Source organism: Struthio camelus, chromosome 5 (assembly GCF_040807025.1).
Source record: "Struthio camelus isolate bStrCam1 chromosome 5, bStrCam1.hap1, whole genome shotgun sequence".
NCBI classification, from domain to species: Eukaryota; Metazoa; Chordata; class Aves; order Struthioniformes; family Struthionidae; genus Struthio; species Struthio camelus.
In genome coordinates, this window is record NC_090946.1 from 53,123,414 (window position 1) to 53,148,609 (window position 25,196).

Consider the following 25,196-nt stretch of genomic DNA (forward strand, 5'->3'; position numbering starts at 1 on the left):
GTTTGTACCAAAGGGCCATGATGGCTATCAGTTATTTTAGTTTTACATGTTATAAAGTCTTTAAATCTAGTTCCTTTCACTTTCTTAACCATTGTATCTCTAGACAAGAGTGATGCATGTAGTAAATAGTTACTACTTGAAAGAGTTTGAGAAGCAGAAGTAGTTTTATTTTCAAATGACCAGCGTGGAGCATTCTACAGCAGGATATGTAGCGAGATGAAGCGTTTGATTTTTACCCCTGCTTTTACAGGGCTTTCACTAAGATGGCTTCAGCTCCAACCAGCTATGGGAACACTACGCCTAAACCTTTGGGGTATGTTTTTCATTCATATTCTGTCACCTTATTTAGAAGTACTGAAAGTGTGATTCGTGCTGCACAAGGTCAAGAATAAAACATTTCCCCATCTATAAAAAGTTTTAACTTAAAAGACAAAATTACAAGCACACATCATTTTCATAACGGTGCACAGGACTCGCACTCAGGAAAATAGAAGGATCTGTGACTAAATCTACAAAGTAACTTAGTACAGTGGTATCTGTACCTGCATGTTAAATGTTTAGGCTCCCACAGGGGAAGAATTCATTATCAGGAGGAGATAGATCTACAACAGCTAATGTGCTGAGCCTGGTGGCAGAAATGGAGACCCATCCCTCTGCATTCAAAACTGACTCCCTCCGGGGCTGAGAGACAGTCTGGGATGTAAGAGTGCCCAGTTTTTCCCTTAGGATCTCCTGGACTTGGTGTCTGACATCATATTGAAAGGTATACTTATTTATTTCAAGACAAGACCAGAGAACACAATGACTGTGTCTACACCATGGGTACACATATCCCATCTAGAATACAGGATATGGGACTTGGGTCACTCTGTTCTTGAGAGGATTTGAATCTTCATTCCCCCCATTCTTTCAGAAGAAGCACTGTCACAAGGAGGCTTTGGGGTAGCATGGGTCCATCATGTTCACTGATGCTATCTCACTTGGAAAAATTACTGTTTGCTAGGTTGGAGATACTGATCATCTCTGTTACTAGGGCATCCACTTGAAAGGAGTACTCCTGTTCAGTGGATCAGAGGCTAGAACTCCAGACTTCCTCTGATAGGTGAGGATCTAACTGCTATCTTAGTGTATTCCCATTCTGCTTGCTTGCCCTCTGGTTTGGAGGATGGTTTATTTCATGAAAGCCTGAGTGACTTGAGTAGCAATGTATGAGTTCCATCACAACAGACTCCCTTTGTAAATTAAGGATTAGGGTAAAAATGTGTGTGGGAGGGGGAACTATGGGGTTCAAAATATCTGACAAGTAGGATATCTTAGTTCTTTCTGGGTGAATCTTGCCTGTACTGACTGACTTCAATAAAAGAAAAGTGCCACTGCGTATCCCCAAAGATATAAGAATATCTTTTTGGATCAGGCAGGAAGGGTGGAGGAAAGCGCTAGTTCATGAGTTCTTTGAAAATCTGTGTGTAAAGCAAAGACTGAGTTTGAGTATACCCGGATGCACAGTTTTTTGGAGCTGGGAGATTGTGTCATTGAGGGGAGATAACTGAGCAGTTTTAAAATATACTGTATGGATTTAGACACCTAAACTAGACGCTGATGAAGGTTGTCTGTGCCTGAGCCCCTTTGTGAATCTGTCCCGTACACTTTTTTCGTCATGTGAAACGTGCATCTTATTGGTGAAGAACATTATATTTTAAGTAACTTGTCATTTAAAATAACCCTTTAATGACAGTTTTAGTCAAAGTCTATTTAGTCTATGATTATAGGTTATATTAGGTATGTGTAGGTTGGGGGCAAAGAGTTAATCTGAATTTTTCCTACTTTAACTCTTAACAACAAAACATATTATTTCCAATCATTTCTTTATAAGTAGGTGGTTTCCACATGGCAGTCCTGTATTATTATGTTCAATCTTTTGTAAATATCTAATGATTTTATTGTTGAGTTCTGTGCTACAGCTGTTATGAAGTTTGTTTAGCTGTTAGTTCTGAGCAGTGTTTCAGTTGACAGGTGCTTCAATCCCATCAGCTCTAATGGGAGTTGGATATAAACGTAAAGCTAAGAATGCATGTAAAAATGTGGATTTTCAAATTCAAACCTTATTAGAAAGGTACTTGTTTCAATTTGCATTTCTCTTGAAAAGTTATCTGGAAGCACAAGGAATACAAGATATTTACTATGATTTCTTCACGTTTAATCTGCCTGTGAAATTAGGATGTTCAAATTTGGAGTTGTTCATGTGCATGTTATGGGTCATGATAGGAAAAGTATTGTTCACAGTAACTGAGAAAGGGGGCAGTATATATATTTTAGCTCTTTTTTGGCTGCTCAGAGTTTGCATCAAAGAGGAGAAATCATGATGGTAGATCAGCGGTTTATTGAATTTTTTTTCATTTCAAAACAATTGTGTCTGGCTGCTTTTGGCTAGTTTTAATGTAAATATAGCACCTAACTTACTGGAAGTCAGAGGTATAGCTATATGCATGTCTTTTATTTGTAACTGGTGTTGTGCGAGAACTATTTTTTTCCTGCAGCTCTAAATTTGTTTCAGTAAGCAACAGATATGAAGTATGTTATTTTTTAATTAAATTAACAAAATATGTATTTTTATATGTAAATATAAAATTTATTTAAATGAAATCACTAAATGTTTACTAAAAAAAAAAATTATCGCCTTTGTATAAAGATGAATGTAGACCACTTAGCTTATTGCTGTATAGTTAGTTGACATTTGGGAATAACAAAATAACTTCCTGAGTGCATTGTTGTTTTTTTTCCATAAAAGATGATGGGATTTTGAAAAGAAATATTGAATTTTATGCAAACTTTAACTGATACAGGGATTGAAAGCGCTCCTTTATTGCATTAGACCATTTTTTTAGTGTCTGTTAGATTAAAAACAGGATGTGTGCGGGATTCCTTCGAAGTTGTACTCAACTCCAAAATTGTTTCATTGAGTAAAGAAAGGATGTTGATGAAGTGAGCATCTTTTTATCTTTTTTTTTTTTTAAACTTACACGTTATCTTCATTTTGTTTTTTCAGTCTATTTTCACGTGTTATGAATACAGGATCACAGTTTGTGATGGAAGGAGTGAAGAATTTGGTACTGAAACAACAAGTAAGTTTAAAGACTAATAAATAAAAATTTTAGACTATTGAGTGAGCATTGTGAACACTTAGAAAAATGACTCTCATTGTCCCTGACAAATTTTAATGAAATTAGTTGTGCAGTAGTAAAAAAAATGCTGTAGATACATTTGTTGCTTTGTAGCTTTCAGTTTTTAGGCAAGCAATGAATAATGTTCAGATTGTCTTTGAGTACCTCCATTTGTAAGGAATTAGATCCCAATATGGGTGATTAAGACTGATTTCAGCATTATAAAAAGAACAGCTGGGGAATACTTAAAATAGACTAGACCTTTATGAACACAAAAACCCCTCTATGTTTCTGCTTAGAACAGCACGTATCAAGTACGACTATTCTAGAGTGACAGAAAGGCTGAAGGCGTTCATTCTCTGTGTTCAGTTACAATTCAAGCATTTCCAATTTACAACATATGTAAAACACCGCAACCACAATCTTGAAATATGCTTGAAAATCAGTGTGTGTTATGAGATGGCCTACCTGTGAACGTTCACTTAACTTGAGAATATTTCAGAGCGTAATTCTTGCAAATTTCAAGGTACTTTCAAGACATCTGTATGCACTTTGTATAACATTTTTGTAGCTGAATTTGAAATTTTGGTTACCAGAAACCTGCTTTCCTGTAGAGGACATGTTGTTTTATCTGAGATATACTTTTGTCAAGTGACAATAGCTAAATATTTACTGAATATTGATTGTTAACAATCTTAACTCTGAAATATTTGAACTTCAGGATTTCTGAGAAAAAGATGGTTAGTCATATTATCACTCTCAGTGGAAGCACCAGAAATTATGTGGTTTCTTTCACTGTGCTCCTAGTCCTGGGGTGGTGGTGTACCCTTGAGCCCTTTTTTTTTTTCCTCTGTTCCTGCTTCCTGCGCAATTCTAGGGAACAATTGTCTGTCTTGCAGCAGAGCTATTTCTTCTGCATTTAGCCTGGGGGGTTTAAGCCTTTTTGTTATACCAGCGTTGGTTTTGGGTTGTTTCAGCATGTTTTGAGCCCACAAACGGCATTTAGTGCTACCATTTAGTTGTGAACAAGCATCATGGTAGCTCCAAGCTTGACTTTAAAAATGGAGCATGACGTACATATCTTTGGGTCAAAAATTCTTCGGTTTTGGAGCTACATGCAAAAAATGACTAAAAATATCCTAAAAGAACAAGCTGATTTACAGAAACTGTAATGGAGGTTGTGGCTGCTTTGCGGCAGAAAGATAAAAAGTGAGTGGCAGATGGGAGGTTGCCATTGGTAGAACTAAGGACAGTGTGGTCTGGAGCTGAGCAGAATTTACGTGAATTACAATTGCATGATGACTGTGGAGCATATTGGTGGGAACTAAGATGGAGAGCAGGGCAGCATAGCTCTGTTTGCACCTCTGGAGTAGGAATTCTTTCAGTCTGAAACTTAGCTTTCACTAATACAGAATTGTGCGCTGTGCTCAGGTCGGAGGACAGATCAGCTTCTCTGTGGGAGAAAAGTAAAGAAGGAGCGAGCTGTTGCTCCGGCTCTCTAAGAAAACACTCCTGGAACTAGGCTCTGAAAGCAGCTTGCTCTGTAGACCTTAGTCTGTCTGAAGTTGCCTCACCCTGCTTGACAAGCACTGCTGTCGTTTCTTTATTATTTTCTTTTGTCTCTCACATAAGCCTTTATTGGTTTTTATGTATTTATTAGCCCATCCCAGCTTTTTCTAGGCATCCAGTGGAGAGCACTGCTGTCTGACCATAGAATTTCTCCTTTTTGTTTAGCGTGCCCTGCCAATGAATGCTCTCGAACCAAACACTTGTTTATATAAAGAAGCAAAAAAATCCGCTTTCCTGGGGTTGGGGGTTTCTTTTTGCTTGTTCATTACAAGTACTAATTTTCTCATTCTGCAAATGCCATTGCATTTGTAATGCCTCTAAGTATTCTGTAGATTAGGAATTCAAAACATAAACCAAAGTGCAGTGTGGTGTGGTTTTTTTTATGGTACAACAATTTGAGTTGAACAACCAAAACTTGAAATGAATGTTTCTTTTTTTAATAGGAACATTGTTCTTCTGCCTACTCTAGGAAAACAGCTTTGCTAGTATAGCAAACCCCATCTGCTGGGGCTCTAGGACACAGCTTTGTAGGTCAAACATGCTGCTTCCTTTTTGCTAACACTCTGTATGTAATAGACTCTCCCTCCTGAACTTTAGATGTGTTTACTTTATTAAAGAGGAAGAAACATTTGCCGTGAAGGCTTTCTATTTGCTATAATAAAAAGACTGAAGCAGTAGTACAGTGAATGTACTGTGCCATAAAAAGTGCAACTGGATAAAAAAAATGTAAGTTCTCTTAGATTATGACATACTATATTGTTACTGAAATAAAACTAGTTACAAAAATAATACTCTGCCAAAACAGTTCAAGCATATTATTTTGCAATACAGTAAGTTAAATCCTTTCTTAAGTTATTCCAGGTAAGTGCAGTTGCTCAGTTGAGTTTCCTGGTTTGGACTGGTATTTGTGCTAGCTATTAGAAAACAGCTTTATAGATACATTTGGACATGAGACTCTTCACTTGGTTCACTTCCTGACATTCAATATTCAAAACACTTCCTGAATTTCAAGCAGTTTGGCCTACAGAAAAAATGCTCAACAGCAGTGTACATTACATGAAGCTTTGACCATTTCTTGTTTCTGCATTGCCTTCTATTGTTTGTTATATCTTCTGCCGGTGTTAGTAGTTCATGTGGAACTTCTGTTTATTTTTCATACAAAGAACATCTGTGGAATTCAGGGGTAAAGAACTTGTTGCTAACAAATGTCGTTCCTAAGCATAGTGGTACGGTTAGTTAGTTAACTACTGTAATTACTAACATGTTGGTCCTCTTGTTCACTCTTTCGCCCAATCTATATAGTACAATGAGAATTTAAAACTCTCCTAAAATAGATCGTCTTTCATGATTGACCATAACAATGGCTAGTGAGCAAGCTGTTACAAGCCAAAGATCTTGTAACCCAGGGGTCTAGAATTAGAAAGCACCATATAGCTCCTTTGCGGATCCCAAGTTCCTCAGCTTGCAAACTGTTAGATGAGCATTCGGCCAGTCTTTACAAAATACACGTAGGAGAAGAAAAGCACTAGATGAAATAAGCCATGTTGGTAAAACATTTCCTTCATGTCATGAAACCAAATCAACCTTCTTAGACATATAGTGTTGGGAAGTTTCTATGTTACAATGCATATATAGCTGCACAACATATCACTTCTGGGAGAGCTATTCATGTTTGAATTTCTAGAAGTCTTCCGATTTGAATTGGTTTTTTATTTAAACAGAGAATAGGGGGAAGAAAGGGGGATCAAAATTAAATGTGGACTGCTGAGGAAAATACTGTGCTTTGTAGCAGAAGCTTTATTTTGATTCAGTAATTTTTTTAAGTAGCTTTGTATTTGTTCTTTGAGAAATAACATGGGGGAAAAACGTAGTAACTGTTCTGTACAGAAAGTAATTTGAGTGATGATAAAAATGTTCAACTTCTACAGAACATGAGAGCAAAACAGTTGAAAGTAACTTTTCAAATGTTCTATGAATATCTTATTCCGAAAATTATAGTGTACCTGTGAAAAATGTTTAGTAAACAGTTCAGTATTCCATTAGTTTCACATTCTGTTTCACAGAATCTACCAGTCACACGTATATTGGACAACCTTATGGAGATGAAGTCAAACCCTGTGAGTATAACTGCCTTCAAGTGGAAAGAGATGAGACAAATGAAATCTTCAGGCTGTGATACAGAATAGTCATGGCAATTCTTTGTACTTGATATAGCAGTTAAATCTAATGATGCTATGTCTCAATAATAAAACCGTTTTTGTAAGTATTGCATCAGAATTTTTAGCATACAAAGAGTTTCTAAATGATGACAATTTATTGTATATCATTGACCTATTTATCACTTTCTTATTACATTTCTGTTGCTGGGCGTGAGAGCAGAAGTACTGTTTTTGAGTTCTTTTTCTATTCTTGTCTTCTAAATACTCTTGCAGTATACCCAGTTCCTGTTGCTTTTAAATTTCTCGAAGTTAATTTTGTGGCCTGATATTTTCTTTGTGTTAAAATGATTTTTTTTTTTTCCCCAAGAGTGCAATTTCAGAAGTCAAGCAGTTAGTTACTGAGTATATTGCATAAAACTGTGTTTTCCGCATCTTTATTTATGGGAAAGTAGTGTTATCTGGGTCTTTCACTTTGCAGGCAGGTTTGGTTTTGTGTCAGAAATGCCCTTGTTTCTCCTTGTTTCTATGAAAATTTACTCAGATTTGCCTAAGTTAGTTATAAACTTTTGAAAAGCTTAAACTTTAGATGCATGGTCAAGAGAGTTGCTAGAATTTACAGCAAAAAAAAAAAGCCCCAAATCTTGTCTACATATTGTATAGTCAAGCCTGCTTTATTGTCACTATATACTGAGTTTCTTCAGCATTCTTACATATGACCATACTGTACGTGAACTTGTTGTTAAAAATCATGTTTTGAAAGTCTCTTGAAAAGCTTTAATATGCCTGCCACATTTCATTGATCTTCCTGTTTTAATGACATTAAAAATCCCACTGGCTTAGCAGTATGTCTAGAAAGGGGTAAGGAAAAGGGGAAGTTGCTTTGATCTCATCATTTGAACAACATTCTTGGCACTACAAAAGCAAGTTTTTACACTGTTTTACTTAACCATGTTTTTAAAGACGTACAAAGAACACATGGACTTGGCAGGGCTAGCTGAATTTTCACACTGGATCTTGTCTGCTAGTTAGCTCACGCTTTCTGGCTGTTCAGACCTGGACCATTTGCATCCACTGATCCATCTTTGCCTCTTTAAAAGGATATGCCTATACTTCAGTTAGTATTTCCCTGGTCAGTTGTGCATCCTCTCCTGAGCTACTCAAGTCCAGCAGGTTTAATGATAGGTTTTACTCTTTACTGCAGTGCTTATGACAGAAATGTAGGTATGCCTGTATTAATAATAGGTTATTAATCATAAGTAATAGGGAGATAAGAAAGAGTAAAACAAGAAAGTAATCAACATGCAGGTAATCCCCTGCCTTTTCTTAAACTTTACTTCTTAAAAATATATGTGAGATTGTTAGGCAGAAAATTTGCTTTCAGTTAACACACCAAGAAATTGATGTTTTCAGGGCTAAGGGGGGGTTGTTGCCTGTATGTGCAAGACTTGGAAAAGATATGCTGTGCAGGCCAGCGCTGTCAAGAGACTGATAATCTCCTTCCCCTGCTACCCACCCCCACCATTCTAGTAAATCTGCCTGTATGAAAGAAAAACGTCCACAAGTTTGAAAAGACCTTTTAGCTAATTTTATATTGTCAACCAGTAGAGGTCACTCAGAACACTTACTATGGAAAACTGAAATTAAAACTACTGGTCACTTAGAGTAAGTGAAAACTGAAACCAAAAAAAATCGGATAAACACTTAACTTCCTCAACCTACAAGTTTAGGAATTGCTTTTGAAAAGTTTGCAAGTAATATGCTTTATTTCTGTTGACTTGATACTGTCAATTGTACTGGGTAGAGAACAGCCTAGATCACTTTGATAATATGGAGAAAACATTGACCTTCTCGTTTGAAAGCTGAGATTGAGGCAGTTCTTCAGACAGAGGTGTCATTGTTCACTGTCATGTCAGATACTCGAATTCATGACCCAAAAATAAGTGCCCTATTCAGGGGAGCCGTAAAGAATAGTTCTCTTAACCTGTAGGAAAGTTTTCCCTTTCAGCTAATAGAAGAAAGCCAGAGAGTCATTGTGAAATATGTTTAGGCTTGCTTTTGGATCAACAGAAGTGTATCTGGATAAGGACAGTGTGTCAGTTTACACCCGTGTGGCCTCTGTTCTTCTGACGTTTGAGGTCCTTTCCAAACTCAGAATGGACAGCCGTTGCCCTGCTGGCAAAAGACATGGCAGAGGGAGCTTAAGGTGTGTGTTTTTTGTTTTTTTGTTTTTTTAACAACACAGAGAAAAATTTCCATTATAATTCACTGAATCTTACTAGCTAACCACAGTGGTCAGTGTATGAAATGTACATACAGATAAATGTTTATACTTTTATGCAAAATTAAAATGGATTATTCAGAAGTCATGCTAATTGAATATAAATACATCTAAATTATATTGTTGCTTTTTATATTTAGCATTAAGTAATACACTACAGGTAAAAGTTGTGCCACAGCCATTCACAAATATTCCTGTCAGTTAAAAATTTAAAATTATTAAGAATAGTATGCTATGCAAAACTAATATACAGTTGTCTTTAAATCACTCTGCGTGTTACTCAGGTTTCTGCTGCTTGTTTTGTCTGAAGGACAACTACTAGGAAGGCCAAACAAGTGCACAGTTGTGGTTTCAAAGTTTTTCATAAGCAGGAACAGAAAGAACAACTCGTACAGGCAAAAATACCATCCTGTAATTTGTTTTCACCATCCTGGAAATTAAGAAGAATTATTTCTGCTATATGGAACCATCAAAACAGAAAGATCCTGCATGTAGCACACAAATGAAGTCAACTTAACTCCCGCATGCAATTTATCCATAAAGTAAACTTCACAGTACCCAGCTGAAAATGTAGTATAGAAACAGATGAAAGCCAACTAGCTGTCAGAAGCGGTTATTAAGAAGCTTTGTTTTTCATCTATAATAACTGGCAAAAATCTTGTTTGTTGCCAATAAAAATATTGGATAAGTCTCAATGTTTTGCACGAAGAAAAAATTTTTTGTGTAATTTAGACAGTTCTTGTAGAACTTACTTCTTCACAAACTTAATTTTGTTTTAATAGTAGTCATAAATCATGAAATGAAAAGGGTAAGTTTCATAATAGTAGCAGATTTTGATCTATGCTATATTTAGCTATCATTGCCATAAAAGTGTTTTGTTTTATAATATTAAATCAATAGGAGATCGCTGTAACCTGGAAAATTTTAACATTCATAACTAACCACATGATATTCCTCTAAAGCTGTTGACACAATAATTTTTTTTTTCTGCCTGTTGCCTTTCCGCTGGGTTTTATTATGCAACCTATATATTTTTTGGAAATGTCAGAATAGTGGATTTTAAATGAACCAGAAACACAGAGTCAGTTCAATAGCACCCTTCGTGGCTCTAACTTTTGTGGAAGAACTACTGTTTATACTGTACTGGTTCAGTTACGTATAAACATTATAAATATATATGGACATCACAACTAATTTTGTACGGTGTAACTTCTAAATGGAAAATTGCATTGGTCTGAATTGTACTTAATATATAAGCAAACATTCTTAAACTGAGATTATGATCTTTAAGATTAAAAACCTACTTTTTAATAGGAGACAGATGACTACAGATATTTTGACCCTAAGATGCTCCGAGGTAGCGACAGGTGAGTTTACTATGAGATTTGCTTGTTTCCTTCTGCTACGTGAAATGGATAATTTAAGAAATTCATTTTTATTTTATTTACTGACTGCACAAGGTATTTAAGTATTAGTTCTAAGTCAAGGCAGTTGATGTTGAAGATATTTACAGTTAGAGCCTGGATCAGCGAGATACGTTTTTGTAATATCACACAAAAACTTTTGTTCCAATGACTGAACATACTGCTAAAATCTACGTCTGTGGAGACACAGGAATATGTACTATATTGTACTATGTACAATATTGCTATTGTATTAGCAATAATAAATATTAGAAGTCTTTACAGTAATACTGATTGGTTTTTTTGAAACTTTGTGCATTCAGTATTAAACTGAAGTCATTTGATAGTGCAACATAATTCTTCCTTCACTTTTCAGTTAAAATTTTAATGTGAATGCATTCTTTTTTTAGTAATTTGTTAGTAACTTGCTGAAAACTGATTAAAAATTGAGTTTGTTTGCTCTTGTATAGACAGATGCACATTTTATATTCATGTACATATGAAAGGAGAAGGGGATGTAATTTACGTTGCTACTAAAAAGAGAGAAAAATAAGTTTATGAATTTGTAGTGGGCTTATTTATTTATTATAACTTTTACTTCTGTGAATAATACCCGTGGCTGATAAGCTCACCTCTACAAAAGGTGAACCTTTCTAATAATTTCCATCTGAGCTGTAGGAGAATAATCAGTTCATTTAATTGCAGAAGTTTATTATTGGACTAATAGTTACAATATTTGCATATTGTGTATTTACAATAGCAAAAGTGGTAATGAAAAACAAATTCCATAGACTGTCTTATTTGAAAGTATTACTGCAGCCTTTATAACTTCCAAAATTAAGCAGATTTTGAAAGTATTAAAGAAAAAATTGACAGTATGTTGTTTAATTTTAATTGCATCTTTTGTTCTTTCATTCTCCTTTTGTAGCATTTTAGAGCATTTTATCTGAGACAAATAATTTTGTTTTATTAAAGACAGCTTTTTTTACATAAATGTGCATTTTTACCCATTATATGTGTTCCTTCTGTTAGTTTAAACAATGTAATGATATGCATCTACAGCAGTTCATGAATCTGTCATTCTCTGTGGCTGTAGTAATTATTACAGAAAGAAGGTTTTAAATTTTGGTTTGGGTTTTGTTTTGTTTTTTTAAATGAACTCAAGTTATATTCTCGTACCTTTTCTAACCTTGTCTTGATTGGAGGGCCCCTATGCTGGAAGTGCAAAAATTAATTAGCCTAGTTTTCTTATTAACTTTTCAAGATGTCATAATAGTAGTTCAGAGACAGTATCCCTGTCCTAGAGAAAATGTTGGGAATCTGTTTTAATAGTACATTTAGGTTAATGGTATGCAATGCAATTTATATTTAAACCTCATTCTGTAAAGCTAAAATATGGATTGTTTGAACAGATTGATGGAGGCTTACCTGCCAAAGGTCTCTTCTCTGGGATTATACCCTACGCTTGATGTATCTGTTATAAATTATACTGGTGGGCTAAGAAAAAAGTGTGTCTTTCCATTGGGTTTTTCAACAGACTAGGTTGATGCGCACCATTACTTTATCAAAATCAAGTGTCCAGGATCAGCTTTTGAGACTTCTAATGCAGTAGTCATTACTGGTTTTTTGTTTTTACAGTTAATATTATTTTTAGTGCATTCCATGCAGTTTTAATATGTAGTTACATAAAAACAATGGTCACTAAACTGAGCACTTTCTAGATATGCAACTGTCTGCATGTCAGATGTATTTAATTTTTACATAGAGAAAAGATGCTTGGAGGACTGTATATTGATGTGCATCTTACTTTTACTGCTTTAATATGTATCATCTATTGCATGGTTACTTTAAAGATTTCAAATTGCCTTAACTCAAATTGGAGCATGACAACAAAACTCTAGTATCGCCATAGAGACGTTCATTTGTCTCATTCTCCCATCTAGCTGGTACCACAAATATTTATAGATTATCAAAAAAACAGAGGTTAAGTGACTTGACAAAATATTACTAGTTGAAAATATCAATATTCAATAGAATAATTCATGCAAGAGTGTTAAAAAAATGTTCCTTAAGAGGACTCATTTTCTTCTAACACCTACTTCTGCCATTTTAAGGACTACTGGTATTTCTGCCTATTATTTTTAAACAGAGCGAGGATTTCATTACTTTAATTCAGTCTTGGCAAACCAACACCTTTATAGCTTATGTAGAGGCTATGTAAAGCACAAACGGGGCTTGTCATCTGAAAGGGTGACCCAAAAACGTATGTCGATTTGTCATATCATATTCAAATAAGGGGAGACTTAGGCTAGCAGTTCTGCATGTGTGGGGTTTGTAGCATTCACAGCAGATTCAGAACAACATATTTAAAGCTAGCTGCTGCCTCTTAAAACCTATTTTTCGCCATCACTGGGAGCTATGTTGCATGAGCTCGTATTGGTCACTTCAGGTATCTGGAAAAACTTTTTGGAATAAAAGGAAAGATAAGCTGGAGTGGGAATATAGTGCTTTGTTTTAGGAGCTAAGACAGACTAAACTGGCCTGGGGCTGCAGGCCAGCACAAGGCAGCTAAGACAGACTAAACTGGCCTGGGGCTGCAGGCCAGTACAAGGCAGCAAGTAGTGTTAGCCTGCGAGCAAAAAAGGAAGGAGAGCAGATTGCTGCTTCAGAGCAGTCTTTTTCCTTTTCCTTTCCTCTCAAGGGTGCACGGTGGTACACGAGGCGAGGTTCCTCTCCCTCTCCCTGAGGGCAGCTAGACTGTGTAATCAAATGGAGAGGAAGCATCTGTACCACTCAAACTGTAACTTGTCTCTTCCTGTATAAATCATTTTAATCCTGCTGTTGTTGCCATGGAACCTGACAGTGGAGCGCACAGGCAGCTGCTGCCTGTAGTAATTTTTTAAGAGTGTGAAAGAAAGAGCAGTAAGTCAGTCTGCAGGCAGGCCTCGTGGGCTGGCCGGCTCACCTAGCGAAGGTGCCAGGAGGTAGGATTCCCGAGTGTCACGACCCGTGCTTTTATGTACGACCTTAACTAATGTTGATGAGTTTTTTACTAACATATCTTTCATTGTATTTGTGCTCAAGCCCCACAGAACTGTTGTCATAAAGCTCATGATTCAAATAACAGCTTTAAAACTGAAGAAGTAAAATTCCTATTTACTCATGTATTCATTCCTGTAGAATGAATGATTTTATATAATAAATTATTTACTTAAGATGAATGCAGAAAGGCAATTACTACTCTATTTTAAATCCTTGTCTAACATTATACAGTATTCCATAAATGTGATTTGTATATGATAACTTATTTTGTGTACTTAAATCAGTGTCAAGTAAGATTCAAGTTAAAGTGTAGTTTATTTATTTTTCTTACAGTTCAGTTCCAAGAAACAAAAATCCATTCCAGGAGGTAAGTCACGTAGAAATTATTTTTCAGTGTTCATGTATTTAAAAAAAAATCAACTTTTTTCCCTAAAGTATCAGTCATTTTTAATGATCATGATTAAGAAAATTAGAAGTTTCTGTTTGCAAAAACCACTTAGTCTAATTACATCTAGCATTAGTTGTACTTTGCACTTACTCTGAAGAAATCTTTTTCATCTTCAAAGGACTGAAAGCATTAACTAATCCTGAAGGAAAAAAAAATTTAAAAAAATGTTTCTGGAGGCAATTACAGGAATTTAATAATACCGTAATTGGTACTCAGAAATTTAAAACTCCCATTGTTATAGTAGGCTTTTATAATGCTCTCCAAATGTCATCCTTTGTGTGTCCTTATGCAGTCAATCATTGATAAGTGATGGTACTTTAGACAGTCGTCGTAATTTAAGGGAAAAAAAAAAGTGCAATTGTCATCATTTCCTCCCTTTCCATTTAATAAAATTTTATGCCATTAACTTTTATTACTTTTAACATAAACATTTGGAAATAGTAACAATCTTACCTATCTACTACCAGGTTTCAGATGCAAAATGTTTGCCTTGTCAGTGTCTTTGCTTTCTCTTAAAATATCTTAATTATCCTCTTGAAGAAAAGAAATACCATGAGGCGTCATATATGTCTAACAGACGGTCATGGCAACTATGACAGTAGGAACAAAGTCCATATAAAATTCATATAATGTAGTCACATAATTATAAAAGTATTTTATTTGTTTCCCAAATTAATTCTTAAGGATCCACAGAAATATTTTTAACGGTTCTTTTGGACACTGGAGACATCACCACATGAAAAAGAACAACATGTTGAAACGGCATAAATTTCCAAAATCTCTTAGTAGAAGAAAGTGACATGTTAAAAGCTCTCTGCTTGCCACTTTGTATACCAGTAAAGTTTTTCTCCTACCTTATTTCAAGTAGGATGCCAGTAGTTTTGTTTCCAGTTCTTCTGAGAAAGAAGCATGATTGATTAGGATAATTGTTGTTGTGTGTTTAATGATTTGGTATATATTTTACTACTGAAATGTTAAGATTTGATTGCATATTCTGAATATCTGTGTGTTGCATTTTAGGCAATAGTATTTGTAGTCGGAGGAGGCAACTATATTGAATATCAAAATCTTGTTGACTACATAAAGGTACGTACACTTTTGGCAGTTATATTGTGGCAACACACTGATAGCAGCCAGCTTTAGTAGACTTTATGTAACATATTTAGAAGATTGCTTCTGTGAAATTAACCTTAATATCTTTATTGTATACGCGATCGTGGAAAAAATACCTAAGAAAACAACAGTAGGAAATGAAGATTTTTGCTCACATGTTGCCCTTCTGAATTGAAATAATAAACAGAATTCTGCCTTATTTTGCCTTTCATAATTTACTACTATGCATCAGGACAGAAAGGACAATAAGTCTCAGTCTTTACCTGTGCTAGACAACACAGTTTAGCACAAGAAATTTAGATCCAACATAATTTTTCAGTCAAAACATACTGGACTTTGAAGAGTACTTAAGGTTATTTTATCTGAGATGTGAAGGGGTTTAAACTTGTCTCCAGTAATTATTTAGCTATAATTTCCTTTGCTTAAATGTTCTAAGTAACATTAAGTGTTTTTATTTAAAATTACCCTTTTAAAAGAATATATATGACACACTGCAAGTGTACATGAATGTGTATTTTAGAGCTGCATGGAAGGTAACAGTCCCATTTCACAATTATTTCTGTCTTTTAAAAATGTATTTGGTACTATGCAGAAACAAGTGCTGTTCAGTCACACTGCTGAAAATAGGACCTGTCAAAATGTCAGTTTAGATCAAAAACTGAGCTTTTCAGGTGTAGGGATTAAAACAGAAAGTAACTCCACCCCAACTAGCCTGAAATGTGGGAAAACCCAAGCTCAAGACCCTGCTTAGTGATAAGAATAGCATATTATCAGAAATCACTCAAATGTAAGAAAAGATGAGTACTTAAACCAAGACTGCTAGCTCCCCAGTTAGCATGCAAGCACCAACTATGGACTGTTAGCATCTTCTTCTCTTACTTTCTACTGAAACAGCAAAACTGATAGTATTTATGAAACAGAAACATTCTGTGAAGGCTTATGTTCCTATTTCTCTCTTTAATAAATACAGTTTTAACTTCCGATCAGAAAAAACAGTCTTTGCAGATAGGCTTATTCTAGGCTGTGTTTGTCTTGCCAGTTCTGACTATTTCTCATTTATTAGTCGTAAATATAGAGTTCTCCTAGAAGGGTTTTCCTTTCCTAATCACAGAAAGCTAAGTAAAATGGAAAAATGCAAAATAATTTAACAGTGAAACAGATTTCTCGAGACTATCCCCTGAATTTTGAGGAACGATGGGATTAATAGCTCAAAACTGGGAAACAACTCAGTATGAAACTGTATTATTTGTGCTAATGTTCACTTTCAAAATGCTAAAGTGGCACTTTGGCAGCCTTTTTAATAGTACTTGCTTGACAGTAAACCATCAAACTAGGGTTATTAGATATCTAACTTAATTAATCGCAACAGTGTGTTTCAAAATCCTTTTACAAAAAAAAAAATGCTGCTTCTAAACTTCACCTTAGTATGGAAATGCATTACAGATGGAGGTGTTTTGGTTCTATCACAACAGGAGTGGTAAATATGTCATTACTATTCTTACAGCAATGTCCACTTAGTTTAGAGGGCAAGGATTTGGCTGTTTTTTGTGGAGGCAACAGAGAGGATGACCTTCCCAATAAAGTTGTTACCGTCTCCATGCCATTCATATATACATCAAAGAACTTAGGATTCCAGTGGGTGTAAATGTGTAAAATGCCTCGGGGTTGTTTTTTTTTTTTTTTAAACTTTTTTCTGCCTTTGGGTCTCTTGTTTTCAATTTCAGTTTAATTACAGGGCTTTTTTTGCTGGTGGACAAATTATTATTCTTTTCCTGGCCATCAATGTAGGACTTTATCAAGAGTGTGAGTGAGAGCGTGCGTGTGTGCCTGTGTATACACAATTAGTTTTAAACTAATGTAGCCACTTCTGCTACTCTGTTAAAAACTTGATTTCTTCCCATTGTCTTTTCTTAGGGTAAACAAGGAAAACACGTGCTTTATGGCTGCAGTGAACTCTTTAATGCCACACAGTTTATAAAACAAGTAGGTTACCTTTAGCAATATCTCTGTAATTTTTATTACTTATATAGCTGTATTTTGAGTTGTTTACCTTTACATCTCACCAAGTTTTTGTTTTTTTTTTTAATTGAAATTGCTTTAAAAGTTTAACACATATTTGTGTCATCTGTATTAACTTGATTGAAGTGGAGGTTTGGAGTCATTGCTTTTACTAACTTTTGAAGCCCTGTATTGTAAATGTTAGTTCCACAGGTAATGCAGGTAAATAAGTTCTCAATAGCCTTAACAAAAATCCTTAAAAAACCAACCAAACAAAAACAGAAAACAAAAAAACCATATCTCCTGACACTCTCTACAAATAGCATATCTTTTGAGGTCATTTTAATAACTCAGTAACTCAGTAGAGTAACTCAGAAGAGCTCAACTGTGGTTTTGAAACCGTTGTCCTAAATTTTGCCATTTATAAGAATTAGAGGTAGTTCAAAGTTGTCCATACCTATTAAAATCAGTCTTTTAATGCAGTTAATGAAGTTGTCATTGCCATTACTTCTCTGTGCCTCTTTCTAGTACAAATGCAAAATTCAGATTGTTCATGTTTGGTCAGCAACTAATAGTCCTTCGGTCCCTGTCACCATCTATGGTTTTACTTCCAGCTAACATGAGAATAAATTCATTCTTATTCAAAACTACGTTTTACAGTACTAAACTCGTTCTTGTTGCACTTGAAAGAGACAAAACAGATTACAGCTCTTCAGTCAGTTTAATTAACTTTTTCATTCCTCAGAGACTGGCTGTGTGTACTAGACTCTTACCACTTAAATTTATTCACATTTTATGATATTAAAGAGGTTCATCCATTCCTGTGAGTGTATGCCTTAAATACTTTCTCTATTTCTACCATGCTTTTGGTTGCAAGACACAACCAAATGTTATAGGACAGAAGAAGCTTACTCTATGAACTGGTTATTATTAGTTTAACTGAAAGAATAAGATTAGCAACCTAATGTTATTTTTTTGTCTCTTAAACTTTAGTTGTCCCAGCTTGGCCAGAAATAAGACTGAAACACCATTACCTGGATGGCAGCATGACAACAAAGAATTGTTACAACACTCAGATATCTCCATATCTATAATTTTGTCATTACATTAAAACTTAAACCGTTCCATTAATTTGTTTCTTTTTTTAAAAAAGATCTGTACTTAATATAGTGTATAACAACATTTCAGAAATAAACCTTAAAACCTGCTATGTTTTTGGTGGGGGTCAATTTCACATTACTACTTTCTAAATGCCATATTAGCTATGGCATATGACAGAGCTATCTGCAACGTTTAGCATTTTCAGGCTCTTGTATATAATTTTTGTTAGAGTAAATACAAGAGTTTGAAGACAAAGTCTATTTTTAGGAGACATGTTCTTATTGAAAGGCAGGCTCTCTTTATTTAACAAAATGGCAAAGGACAACTGCATTTTAGGACCACAGCTAAACAGTCTTAGCATAAGAGTACTACTTCTGTTTGTTGCCTTTTTAATATTTAGCAAAGGCCTTATACTTGTCTTTGGATTTGTGCAGTCTTTAACTTTATGGTCTGAAGTTGTACTTGAAGTCACTTCAATACAAGTTTCTGATACAGTAATTTAGCGGTCTTCTCTAAGGTTGAGCATCTGTATTTGCCTGCCTGCCTACATAGTCAGAGTTTCAACCTGTAAAATTGTGAAAACTTTAATACTTTTTTCTGCACTTTTTATTGTAACTGCTTTAACTGTTATATTTGGGAAGAAACTAAGCCACACTCATAGTACAGCTCTTAACTGTTTTAGAGCCAACATTTAAAATACACTTTTTACAATTGCATTAGGAAGAGCAGGTTTAGGTGTGGGCAGTACGTCAGCGAATCTGCTGATATAATTAAGTTTTCCCAGTAATGATAGCTCTGGAGAGTATATGTATGGAAATTTAGAGAAGACAACACAATTACTTTATAGGGCCTCTCTGCCTCTAGAAATGTTCCCTCTGAGAATTGCACTGCTACTGGTGAAGCAATAATAATAACAGTGTATTCAGAATGAAGCCTAACACACTCAAAAAGTGAAAAGAAAACACTTAATCCTTACTGTATGCAAAGAAAACACTGTGTATTAACGAACTGTGAAATCATAAGAATTATTGACTTAGTGTGAATTTTTTACAAGTGTTTTTTGCTGTATTCTTCAGATTATGTTTCATGCTATTTTTGCTTCACAGGCAGTATTCTTTCCCCAGGTAGAAATTTTTTAGAACATCTATACAAGAAGTGCAGCTGATCTTTTCCTTAAAATAGAAGTATTGCAATAAAAATATGCATAATCTAAACCATGTTATCCAAAAGTAATAGTTATTTAATTTTCTCAGCAGCGTAATGCAAGCCACTCTACACTACTGCTCTAAACTACTAACTTCACTAATGCAATAAATGTATTTATTCTGATGTTAATCATAGTTCTTGTATGTGAGCACTCTCCAATACTTCAGCCAGCTAGAGGTCTCGCTCTGTCAAATGCGGTTCATCATTCCTCTAATTCCTTAATAATATAATGTGCATTATAATTACACGTGCACTGTTTGCTAAACAAGGTCAGAAAAGTGCATTTGGAAAAGAAAATGAGGTTTAAGGTGGTTCTTGTTTCCCGTTAGAGTTTGTTCCAGGAGTTTGAAATAACCCCTGGAAAATCAGTTAAAACAGAGCTTTAGCCTTGCAGCTGACACCCAAGTTCTGGCAAATCTGTTGACTGCTTTTTTGTCTAGGACTCTCCGATATAACAGACCCAGGTAATTTATTAACTTCAGAGGAAAAAACTAGCAACTTGAATTAGCAGTTTTCCAGTGTGACTAAGCACAGAGTTGTTCACCAGTCTGTCCGGCTGATAGGTGTTTCTCGATTCTACAGTCAATCACGGATGGCTGCTTCATGCCTAGGTAATAATTGGGTTTTTTTCAGCCAGGAAATGTCAAAAGTACATATACTGGACAGTACCTCTGTCCAAAAGGACAGAATCAATTTTCTTGACAAAGCCGTAGTACAACCCTACAGATCTTATCTATGTGAGCGCAAGCAGTCTGGGAGCTAAATCACAACTTACAGAATTTGCTCATTCAGGTCTGTGACTGTAAACTGCCAGCCAACAGGACTATGCTATTTATTTAGATTATTCAAATATCTGTTCATAAACAACTCAGTCAAACATGTTCTTACTCACATTCCCCTTGTGAAAGCACGTACCTGGTGAGTGACAGCCATAGCTGGTACACGCAGAAGCCCATCTCGCGCAGCAGCCTGTCTGCAGCACTGGCCAACATCAGCTCTCTCTGGCAGGTAACAGGAATGGCACAAGACTATTGCTCGGAATTGCTCGCTTCACTTGACATATATAGCAATAAGGTACCTGAAAATAAAATCATATGACAGTTGCAGTATCAACTGCTTCTTTTGATAGACAGGTGAGATACATGCTTTTATACAGCTTTTACTTGTTCCATCTTCCTTTGCTCATTAAAAATACCAGAAATTAATTTAGTTGAAAACTTAATTTGCAGCCTTTATATTGCATCTGGAGGCAGGTTTAATTTGTGTCCAGATTTATACCTGGTTCTTCAGGTTTGTTGTGTGAACATGCACTGAGTAAATAAATTTATATTAATGAATAAATACAATCTTAGTATTTTAAACATTCTTCTCTTTTTTCTTTCATATTTGCTATATTATTACGCTTAAAGCTCTGTGTTAACATTAAAACCTCGTATTTACTACTACGTCTTTGTAAAACATGACCATCATGGGTCTTCCTTTCTGACACAGCCTGATTATTACATGCTGTTTTTTGTTATGATGTGGCCCTTTTCCCTTCATACCTCTGTGGAGCAAGGAATGTAAAAGCTTTTACATACTTTGCAGAGGCAAATGAAATTAAAAGTAAATTGGCCCCTTTGCAAACTTATTGACTGTATAGCCAGTGACCATATCCTTCACATCCTCAAAGGCCTTTGCTTAAAAGACAGATTAGGGCCAGAAAGCCACATGCCTGGGCTCTGACACTGAATGTTTAAGTAAAGCAATCGCAGCAGCATTCATGTTGCTAAATATGTTAAGTGGCTGCATGGAGGAGCATTCTCACGGTTCTCTGTTAATACCCCTGAGGAAGGGCTGCCCTCTGGCACAGTAACTCTAGCTTTGGCAGCTTAGGACTGGCAACCCTTCCTTGGGTGCTACCTTCTCCTTCAGGAACGTAGAAGCAGACCAAGGCTGGGTTTCAGCTGCTCTATCTATTCTCAGGAACCAAATCAGCAGTCTGGTCTTCAGCTGTGGCAAATCTGCTCATCTGTCTTCCAAGAAGTATATACTTGTCATCTAAAACTCACAGCTTGAAATAATAATCCTTCTTTTTTGTTCTTCTTGCTTTACTTCAAAGGGTTGTGAATAGTTAGGTGGATGTTTTGTGAATTAATGATGAGTTAGTGCCTTTGGTTTTTAGAGTGAGACTTTTTAAGAAAAAATAACAATAAAAAACAAGCAGAATGCGGTGGGGTGGAGTGGGGGGAGAGCCTCTGAAGACCACTATTTGATTTATATGCCCTTATTAGCACAACACTATCACTTACCGATACAAATCGGTCTTTCTTTCCTATGTTAGGATAGAAACGTTGCTAGGACTGCTTGTGCTTCTGTCAAGCTGAACGGAAGCTAAAACTTCTGCTTTTCCACAAAATATAGCAGTACTTCCAACAATAGGAATAATTCTGTCATGCACAATTGGAGAGCCAACACTGCTGTGCACAAAAAGCTCCGTGACTGGAGTTGAACTAAGCGCAGGATTTAATGATATTAAAAGATATAATCCAAAGTTATTTCTTAATGGTTAGTCCAATGTGTTGACTGAAGTAATTATAGTAGTATTTTGGAAATAGGAATTTTTAAAAAAGGTTTATACGTAGATGCATTATGAATTAACTTCCAAATTATCAAGACTGAGTTTTTCAGCTCTGCAATAAAAAACGTTGGGCCAAAACAAGCTCCTGTCCTTTGTTTACTGACAGTGAAGGAAGAGACCTAGCCACTGTCTTTGGTTGGCTGGCTTGTTTCATTGCTGACAGACAGCTCTAGGTTATAGGAAGCTACACTCAGGGAGTGCTCGAGTGTTACGGGAAAAACTAGCTATAGCAGCAATGATTTCGCCACTCTGAAACTTAAGACATCAGAGAAAACATTCATTGTTTTCTCAAGTGAATTCAGTAGATGATTATTTGACTGATTTCCATTTTGTTTATGAATGGGAAAAAAATCAGCCTGTTTAGGGACTTGCTTTGAGTAGAAATCCCGGTTCTCAGCAGCATTCAGATATGACCACGTGTTACTGAGACATGCATGCCCTACTTCAAAGGTATCCAGACTCTCCATAGTTTATCTATCTATCTTAATCTATCTATATACCATAAAGCTTTTTCCTCAGTTCCTACTGCATTTCAAACATGGAGAGTAACTGCAACATCTTAAAGATTCAAATTTGGCACCTTACATATGAAGGATATAGGAGCTCTGCTCAAAAGTTTTTCTTACAGCTCAAACATAAAATTAAATTGTTCTAAAGTAGATTCCAAGTATTGAGTCTTATACAAGCTTCTCAAAAATTCCAAACCACAAATAAGTATAGTTTGTATCTGTTTCGGATGCAAATAGCTGTTCATACATTCACATGCTGCCGTGTTCTAGACCACGAACAGGGACCACACAAAACAGACTGAATTAGGGCATCGTCTTCTGTCATCCCTGAACCTCTCATGACAGCAGTATTCCTTCTTGCTTTCTCTGTCCTTGTAGCCATCACAAAACGTTATGCCGGTAAACACACAATTCGGCGTGTACAGCTTGTATATGAGCTGTGCTAATATTCTGTATTACCAGTTTCCCTAGCACTGAAAAAAAAAACCCTCTCTTCTTATAAGTGAATGAAGCAGGACACTGCTGGCACAATATTTTCTTCAGATTCCCTTAGTGATGTGCTCCAGTCCTCTAGGAGAGCTGCTCTTTTGCTGCGTTTGTTGACAGGTGACTGAGCTCCAGTCGCGATGTCAGCCCACGCTTGACGCATCAGCGATGCGTTTCACATAGCTCATCAATCAGCCATGGGCCCTAGTCACTCAAACATCTTTTGAATTGGTAATTTATGGGGAAAGATCCTGTTACCTGCTCCTAAACGCCATAGTGTAGCCATTCAAAAAAAACCCCAAACCCCTGCACGTTCATAACTGCAGTACAGAGGACTGTTTTTAATTTTGTTTGGCACAGTGAAAGAGCACGGCGCGCTAGCCTGCTGCCAACGCGCTGGCCCTCAGGTGAGTTCTCTGAGAGCAGCCAACTCAAAGATAAGCTCTCCAGTACAGGGAGACTGGCTCTTTCTTTAAGCAGGAATGGCCTTGCAGCAATACTGCAAGTAACATTTCCAGCCTGCCTTCCCGAACCCTCCTCCAACAGCTTCTCCTCTCCCCCCCCCCCGCAGCTATATAACACCTAACTGCTATTCTGTATTTTACTTTCTGTTCCCTTCCAAATAACGCCTAACATCTTATTTACTTTTGTAACCGCTACCCATGCTGAACTGACATTTCCATGCCAGCGAATGTGATCTGCTATGAGACTGGAGGACAATAAAATAAGAAGTTCTTAACAGATTGCCTTCTTCTGTACTAACCTGAATTATGTTGTAGCAAATCCTCACCTCTCTCACCCAGTTTCCCCAGCTGTACAAACACGGTGCAGAGCACACGTCCTGCGACAACCCAGTGCCGAGCTCACGTCACTGCCCGAACCGAGAGTTCACGCTGCGCGAGAAGCCAGCGCGCTACCTGCGCGAGAGGGCTTCCGCTTTCCCCAAAAAATACATTTTCCTCCAAAATCTAAGTTGCTTGCCTCTGCATTGTGGCATTTCTGACAGGAAATTTGCTCACAGAGTCTCCTTTGAATGTCGAAATGTTAAATTTTATTGTTTTTAGCATTTTTTGATCACAATGAGATATATTTAGTCCTGCAGATGGCATCTCCCATTTCCTGAGCACCATTTACATCCAGCTATCAGAGCAGATTAGGTCCTTGGAGCAGTACAAAGGTCCTGTGGTTTGAAGCAAACAGACCTGCTTGACCTTTTCCTGTTGTTGAATTAGGATTTCATAGAGCTGTGCAGATAGCCCCTGCTGCCACTTCCCCCTCTGTGCCTGGCAAACTTTTGCAGGTGTGCTCTCAGCTGGGCGGTCATGGGTGGTCAGCAGAGGCCCATTAGGACTCTCCTCAGCCATAGGTGTCCCTAAGAGATACAAGCCCTAGCTCTGGTTCACTCTATGAGCTCCTGAATCTGTCCTTCGCATGCACCTCTCCTCTCACACAGTTGTAGCAATAGGCAATTTCTTGTAGCTCCCTGCTACTTGCAATCTGGCCAGCTCCAGAGTATGAGCCCTTCTGCAGCCTATAGGACCTCACCTTGTTCTGTAGTTATTATTTACAGCAGCCTGACAGGCTTTATTTCCGTTCCAGAGAGCTATCTTGTGTTACATTTTGAAATATATTTTTGAAACTGTTTATCTGCTCAGGAAAACAGCAGTTATGAATGAAGAAAAGGAAGCAAACATGAAAACCAGCTTCCTTAGCTTGCTATGTTAGTCTCCATCTTACTATTTATTTTATACTTATATACACACACACGCATTTATGTTTTCTCTTCATGATACTTCCACATTCTAGCTCAAGAAGGCAGAAATCCAGTCCAAGCAGACATCCTATATGTTGCTTTCTTCCTTTCTCCCAAACATGTACTGCCTTACATTTGAGTGGCAATTTATTGCCAGTCAATTTCGAAGAGGTTCTTCTGCAACAATTGTAGAAATGCTGTTCGGAAGGAACCTCTGGACATTATCTAATCCAACCTCCTGCTTGAAGTGGTAGTACTAAGTGGAAGTATTGTCAATATATCCTGCTGATGTGCTCAGGTCAGCATGACTTTGTCTAGCCAAGTGTTGAAAACCTCTAAGGATGGAGATG

At 36.4% G+C, this 25,196-nt stretch overlaps 1 protein-coding gene and 1 long non-coding RNA gene across 3 annotated transcripts in view; one reads left to right on the forward strand and one right to left on the reverse strand.

The window, feature by feature from the left end:
- The window catches only part of SCFD1 (sec1 family domain containing 1), a 57,586-nt gene extending 39,207 nt beyond the window's left edge, over window positions 1-18,379 (forward strand). Inside the window, exons 18-25 of the mRNA XM_068946384.1 lie at window positions 251-313; window positions 3,047-3,122; window positions 6,794-6,847; window positions 10,482-10,534; window positions 13,946-13,979; window positions 15,081-15,146; window positions 17,088-17,156; window positions 18,165-18,379. Coding sequence (XP_068802485.1) covers window positions 251-313; window positions 3,047-3,122; window positions 6,794-6,847; window positions 10,482-10,534; window positions 13,946-13,979; window positions 15,081-15,146; window positions 17,088-17,156; window positions 18,165-18,188 — 439 coding nt within the window. The 3' untranslated portion in view covers window positions 18,189-18,379. The remainder of the gene's footprint in view (window positions 1-250; window positions 314-3,046; window positions 3,123-6,793; window positions 6,848-10,481; window positions 10,535-13,945; window positions 13,980-15,080; window positions 15,147-17,087; window positions 17,157-18,164) is intronic.
- LOC138067496 (uncharacterized) lies at window positions 6,506-23,992 on the reverse strand. Of its 2 annotated transcripts, XR_011141573.1 has the most exons (4): window positions 23,857-23,992; window positions 20,394-20,556; window positions 14,915-14,953; window positions 6,512-9,061 (listed from the first exon to the last, which is right to left on the reverse strand). It is a non-coding gene; the product is annotated as an uncharacterized lncRNA (long non-coding RNA). The 2 variants fall into 2 exon arrangements; XR_011141572.1 differs by lacking the exon at window positions 14,915-14,953 and having other exon boundaries at window positions 6,506-9,061; window positions 23,857-23,972.
- Between the last annotated feature and the right edge of the window lie 1,204 nt (window positions 23,993-25,196).